This window comes from Acanthisitta chloris, unplaced genomic scaffold, assembly GCF_000695815.1.
Source record: "Acanthisitta chloris isolate BGI_N310 unplaced genomic scaffold, ASM69581v1 scaffold13197, whole genome shotgun sequence".
NCBI lineage: Eukaryota > Metazoa > Chordata > Aves > Passeriformes > Acanthisittidae > Acanthisitta > Acanthisitta chloris.
In genome coordinates this window covers 269-6,970 of record NW_008682104.1, presented here as the reverse complement: position 1 = coordinate 6,970, position 6,702 = coordinate 269, and the positions used below count along the sequence as shown (strand labels likewise).

The window sequence follows — 6,702 nt, the reverse complement described above, 5'->3', positions numbered from 1 at the left end:
CAGGTACCACAGGAGAGCAGCTCAACAGGGCCCTTCGGATTGGGATCATCTGTCAAATGGCAACAGCTCACAGGAATTTGTCTGACTGCCTAACTGGGAGAGGGAGGAAGGTGAGGAAGGAAGGTCTGACCAGCTGGTACAACTATGCCTTCCCCTCTCCAGGAGCCAAAACATCTGAGTCAAATTTCACCCTGACTGCTCAGCTGGAGGGACTCTGCTTTCTAGTCATGTCCCAGGGGACTGCAGCAGTTCCTGCCCAGAGGGAGGTCAGGTCTCCACACTGGAATCTGACCCAGCACTGTGCTCTTTGCAAGGAGAGATCATGCCCTAACACTGCAGGTCTCTGCAGCAAGGAGATTGCAGCTCTGAGGGACACATGGAGTAGCTGCAAGCAGACAGCAGGTTACTTACATCCTCAAACACTTATCCTTCCCTCCACTCGCTACCCTCTGTCCATCTGGGCTCCAATCCGTTGCATATACCTAGTGATAGAGAGAGACAAAGTTACCTCTTCTGGGAGGAGGAGTCATTCCTGCCTCTCTCACGCGTGGCTCAAGCAGACACCTCACCTCATCTGCATGGCCAGGAAGATCTATGGCCAGTTTCTTTGTCTTGGCATCCCAGACCTTCAGGGTGCTGTCACTGCTCCCACTCACCAGCAAGCGGCTGTCAGCCGACCAGGCAATCTGGTACACAGCTGAGACATGTCCTCTCAGTGATGTCAGGTACCTGGTGCAGAGGAGAAGCTGTTAGAGCAGAGGGTTTGCTCCAAACCTGCCCTTGCCAAGCCTTCGTGTTTCTTCTCCACCTGTGAGAGCCAGCCAGCAGTGATAGGATGCTCAGCACACCCCAAACCAGCACTCCCCAGGCAGGCAATTGCTAGGCAGAGTCCATAGGTGGTTCAGTCCATTTAAAAACACTGCTGGGTGGGCTCAGAACCTTGTAGAGGATGATTTTTCATCTCAACTCTTCTGCCAAGAAACCCTTATCCAGCAGGCAATGCTTCAGCCTTACTGCACAGTCATGTCCCTCCCCTCTCTGGCTCAGCAGCCTGGATTTAGAAGGACCTTTAAAACAACCAACATGAAACCAAGCTCAGGAGCATAAAGACTGGTCTGCAGGGCATGAGTGCTGCCCTGAGAGCTCATCCAATACTCCATCTGAAGGCTAAGAGTTGGATTACAGGAGCATCCAAACACCAACAGCACCACTTGTAACTACAAGAATTTGCATCATCCAGAACAAGCTGTTCTCTGGCACAGGAACTGTTTAAACTGGGTCAGTCTACAGTGCCCAACACACACATCTTCAGGAGATCAGCCGAGTGGAACATCCCATCCCACTGCAGCTGCGCCTGCCCCGGAGAACTGACCCTGCAGCAGACACCAAGTGCCACACAGGTGCCAGGCAGTGTGTGGCTGGGTGACAGCAGGGTCACACACACACAGACCCCCTGACACAACAAGAGCTGGAACTTCCCAAGGGCAGAAAAAGACAGAAGGAGCAGAATGACTTTGCATGAGTTCAGGCTGAAGAGATGCTGAACACACCAGGGAGCTGTTGGCAGTACCACTGAGGTCCATCCCTGAGCACCACCTCTGTAACAGAACAAACCAACTCACTTTCCTGTCCTGCCATCCCAGAGCTTTATGGACTTGTCAAAGGAAGCACTAGCTATGATCCGTGTGTCTGGCGAGAAGAGGACTTGGTTAATCAAGGCCTGGTGGCCTGTCATTCTCTCCAGTGGCTTCTTGTCTTCTGCTGGTCTCCAAAGGAACAGAGTGAAGTCATCTGACCCTGAGACAAGCCTTTCTGGTCCCTGGCCCTGAAAAAGGGGTGAAAGAGCCCAAGTCTTGTACAAGTCAGGTGTGGAGAGCTTGGAAACACATCAGTGTGGGGTTCACAGTCAACTGTGCACATTTATTGCTTCTACCAGTGACAGTGTTAGAAATAACAGAAGGAACTTACCCGGACTTGGTCATACCTCTGCTGTGCCTTGTCCTTCAGTTCTGCCACTGAAAAAGGGAAAAGGAGAGGGGAAGGGAGATTTGCAATCCTTAGGAGAAAGGAAACTTTCTAACCCTGTGATGCCAGTTCCAATCCTGGCTCTGTGGGCCAAGCAGACACATTTGGGACTGCTCACCCACTTTCTCCTTGCCAAGGGCAATTTGGGGGCAAAAGTCTTTGAAAACAGTGACCTTCCCATCCCCCAGGCTGCTCAACCCTGGCATGGGCAAGGAATATCATAGCTCCAGCATGACTGACACCAGCACAGGATCTGCTCCCAGCTCTCAAGATTACTTCGGCTTGTGGTAGCATTAAGAAGAGACATGAGGTCTCCTTATTCTCCTTCCCACTGCCTCCCCCAGCCTACAACGTGGGTGCTGCACTTACAGGAGCCTCTTAAATCCTGTGGGTTGATGGTGGCCTCAGCTGGTTCGAAGGCTCCAGTGCGGAGGACGTAGTCGGTGCTGAGGGCCATGGTGTTCACCCAGTGCGCATGGCCCTGCAGGGTGCGGCACAGGACCCCCTGGAACAGAACACCCCTTGGAGAGGGATGGGCAGGACACAGCCAGGCCACACAGCACCCACCAGACACCCTCCAAACCCTCTTGCCCAAGCTGCAGACAGGACTGTAGACAGGCTAAGCAGGGAAGAAACAACCAGTTTCCCGCAGGACCTTGCAAGAGAACCACCAGTACAGGTTGTTCCAGAGATGCTTCCAGCTTTTAGCCCCATTTAACACTCTCAGGGATGAAAACATTGCACAACAGTTACCCTTCCAAATAGTGCCAAGCAACAGGTTCTGGCAGGTCAAGAAGATACAGCACCTGCTCTGCACCTCCATGTTCCAGGGCACAAACTGTGCTAGGAGAGCAGACAAAGCTCTCACACAGCATGCCCAGGCCCCATCATGAGGATTGCTGCCTCACTTACATCCTGGCTCCTCCAGACTTTGATGGTCCTGTCCTGGGAGGAGGAGTAGAGCAAGCCATCTCCTCCCCACTTCACACAGGTCACTGACTGTGTGTGGCTCGTGAGGATTTTGTCACACCTGCCCACCAGCGTGTCCCAGATGCGGATGCTGCAGTCCTTGGAGGCACTTGCCAGGTAGCGGCACTCAGGGTTTCTGGGCAAAAAGAAGATCAAATCCATTTCTGCTCCTCCACCAAGCTCTTTCCCCACTAACACCAGAGAATTTAAGGGTCCAGAAGGCAATAAAATACAATTTTCTCTTTTGGGCAGGGGCAGAGCACTGATCTACAGAGAACAAGGTCCCATGAGGCAGGGGAGAAGCAGACAAATGCTTCCTCCAAACCAGCTCATGGATTGCACACTGGAGGCATCAATCCAGAGTAAACCTGGCACCTGAGCCCTTGGCAATGACCTTGTTTGCACAGGGCAGAGCTTTAACCCACTGACTAATGAGCACCACAAACTGGCACCTTCTCCAGGCCCTGGCTGGGGAGAGCTCTGGGCAGGGATCAGCCTTACACAGGCAGCACAGACCAGTGGCACCAGGAACATGTTGAATGCTCTTCTGCCTATGCTGTGCTTCATCTCCAGCCTGTGGACACAGTGTGCTGCTGTGCTAGCAGGGCTGAAAGCAGCAATGTCCATCCACGTGGCTCAGGGAGGCAAATTTAACACATCTGGAAGTAGCTGGCCACAACCCTCTGTCCTTTGCACAACATCTTTATCACTCAGCACAGTGGCACAAGCACGAGGAAGAGCATGGCCCCTCCTGTTGGGCAGGAACTGGCTGGAGAAAGAGAAGTGCAGTCTTGGCAGGGTCATCATGTCTCTCCTCTCCATTTCCTCATCCTCCCCTACAATCATTTTTTGCTAATCCAGTTAATTGTTTGCAAATAGCTGGAGCTTCCTACTGGCAAATTCAATTTGCAGAGCTCTGCTCTGAAGTGGCCCTTTGTCTTTCTTTGATATTTATTGCCCTAACATCTTGGATTATTGGCTGCAACTGTCCCCCTCCTCCCAGAGGGAGCTTTAGCTGATCGAAGGGATAAGGGGATTGCACAGTTAATCATCCCTCATGATAAACAAACAGGATGACAGAGGCCAGCAGGATCAGGAGAGCACAAGGCAGTGCTCTGCAGAGCCTGCACTAAGGCACCACATAGGAAGGCTCCTCTGCTCCCAGCTCAGCATGCCATGCAGGGGCACATCAGTGTTGGTCCAGCTCCACAAAAGCAGTGTTCTCCATAGGCAAGTATGTCTCTGACTCAGGGGAAAAGAGGCACAGACTTCCCCAGCAACCTCACTATGCAGCTCCTGGCTCCCAGCTAGACACATTTTTCCCAACCCACCTTGGGAGCTCTTCTCCTCTACATAAGCTTTTTCCTGTGACAGCAGAAAGGCAAACAGGAGCAATGCCCTTTGGGTCAAGCTCCTCTTTTCCATATGAGCAAAGGGGAAGGGCTGGGCTGGCCCTTCACTTACATGTGGAGTGGTTCCCAGCACAGACATGTGATCCATTTGGAGTGGCCAGACAGCACTCGGCCGATCTGAGTGCCAGTGGCTGGATCCCAGAGAAATATCTGTCCAAGAGAGAAGCAAGAGGGTCACCTCAGGCCACAGACATCATGTGAAGCCCAGCGACATCTGAGCTCCATTTAGAAAGCATAGGTGTCCTTGGTGTCACTTTTACACTGGCAGGAGCAGGGAGCAGCCAGGGAAGGGGAAGGAGGGCTGGATGCCTTTCCAGATCCCTGCAGCCATCAGCTGACTGCTGAAAGAATGAGACCTGATTACTCTCCTCTCTGCTTAACATGCTGCCGCTGCTAGGAAATTATCTGACTCAACTCAGCACGGATACAGGTCCCCAAAAAGCCAACCTGAGCCTCTGACACCCTGTGCCAGAGACTTGGTGAATGTTTGCAGAGCACAATGAAAGCCACAGCGCACTGAATGCTCCTTATTATCGGATTCTGTGGGTGGGACACATGCTGGTTTTCTCTTGTTGATTCTCTCTCTACATAAATGTTCATCTAAAGAGCCAAGGAATTAGTCATCTCCGACTTAAAAACCTGGGAGAAACAGGGAAACAGAGAACAAGCAGCTCCCTGGGGTCGATTAAAGCCAGACCAGCACCAAACCCTGGTGGAACCACCCTGGCCCAGCCTGATTCCTTGGAGCTGGAATCACAACCTTGGCAGCTCCACTGCTCCCAGGCTGAAGGACAGAGCGAGCCACTGCCCCTCTGCAGCTCAGCAAGTTCCCAGCTCCCATTTAACCGAGTGCTCCTGCTTCCCCAGGCATTTCTGCACCTCAAGCATACACATTCGGCCTCACAGCCAGGGCTGACCCTCCTTCACATTCCTGCAAGAGGGAATTTGGCTGTGTCTGTGTGGGAACACTGCAAAACAGGCTGTGGCTGCGTATCTGGGTGATATCCCTTGTCACTCCAAACACCTCCCTCATGATGGAGGTGTCTGCCAAGGACCATGTCCAAAGCCTGGACTCTTCCCTGCACAGAGGGAAGTCTCTGCCACAAGACAGCAGGACTCAGCAGCAAGAGGTCTACAAGGTGACAACACCAGAGCTCTGCTTGGCACAGAGTTCACAGACACTACTCACAATACAACACACAAAACTCCTCTGGGGAATGGGAATCCTGCTCAAAACAGCTGGATATAGTCCTCACATCCCCCACAGCCCTTCAGAATGTTTAAATTCAGTTCACAATGGGGCTGTAGAGGGTCTCCACAGCCCCCACAGCCCCACACCAAGGGAGCCAACACACACCTGGCCATTCTTGCAGCCCGAGGCCAACTTCTTCCCATCGGGTGACCACGCGATGCTGAGCACCCAGTGCCGGTGACCTGGCAGAGAGAGCATGAGCAGGCACGAGTGGAGAGCTCTCACTGGGCCCAGTGCCCCTGCAGAAAGCCACTCCAAGGCAGGAGTAGGTAGGAGGAACCCTCTGTGTTACTCCTGACCAGCCACTTTTCTTCCAGAGATACTCCCTCCCTGAGGTGCAGTCCCAGCCCACATGGATCAAGCTGCACTAGATTGTGTTCTGCTTGTCCCTCCAGGCAGGCAGGGGGTCCACAAGGGAGAGGGGCAGGAGCTGCCCTCTTGGTACACCCCCACACCCACCTTTGGCTGTGAATTGTGGTGTCTCCGTGCTGAGGTCCCAAAAGCGGACGGTGGTGTCTCCAGAGCCACTTGCCAGGTACCTGGGAGAGGAGGGAGAATCCAACTCAGTATGATGACCCCAGGAGAAGACAAAAGCAGCTGTTGTCTTGCCCTGAGCCCCCCACCTGCAGCCAGACCCTCATACTTTCCAGTGGGGCTGAAGGCCACAGAGATGACAGCCTCGGTGTGCCCCTCCAGGGAGCTGGTGCAGCGAGTCACTGCCCGCACCCTGAACACTGCCTGGGGCTGGTAAATGATGTCCAGCACCTTCTCTGTCTCCACACTCTGCCCTGCCAAGGTCTTCTCCAGCGATGCCACGATCTCAGCATCATGGACAAAGAAGGCCAGAGGCACCGGCTCATCCTGGGGGAGAAAGAGCAGGTGAGGCGGAGAGGGGTGGCCCCGCGGGTGCCAGGGGAGCTCGGGGAGGATCTCACCTTCTCCAAGAGGGCATTGCAGACCAGCTGCAGCTTGTCCGGTGTGATGGTGATGGGGACATCAAAGGGAGAGCCGAGAGACCCTCCTGCCTCATCCCGAAACTGGATT

General features: G+C 53.6%; 1 protein-coding gene across 1 annotated transcript; it reads right to left on the bottom strand.

Moving 5' to 3' along the window:
* Positions 1 to 407: 407 nt before the first annotated feature.
* Positions 408 to 6,695, bottom strand: NLE1 (notchless homolog 1 (Drosophila); the record flags this gene model as incomplete). The annotated part of the gene is made up of 11 exons (XM_009078370.1): positions 408 to 482; positions 570 to 729; positions 1,623 to 1,825; positions 1,969 to 2,015; positions 2,395 to 2,530; positions 2,938 to 3,130; positions 4,459 to 4,556; positions 5,764 to 5,840; positions 6,118 to 6,197; positions 6,302 to 6,519; positions 6,594 to 6,695. Coding segments are annotated over 11 exons (1,389 nt in total), but the record flags the coding sequence as incomplete, so codon positions are not given.
* Positions 6,696 to 6,702: the final 7 nt, after the last annotated feature.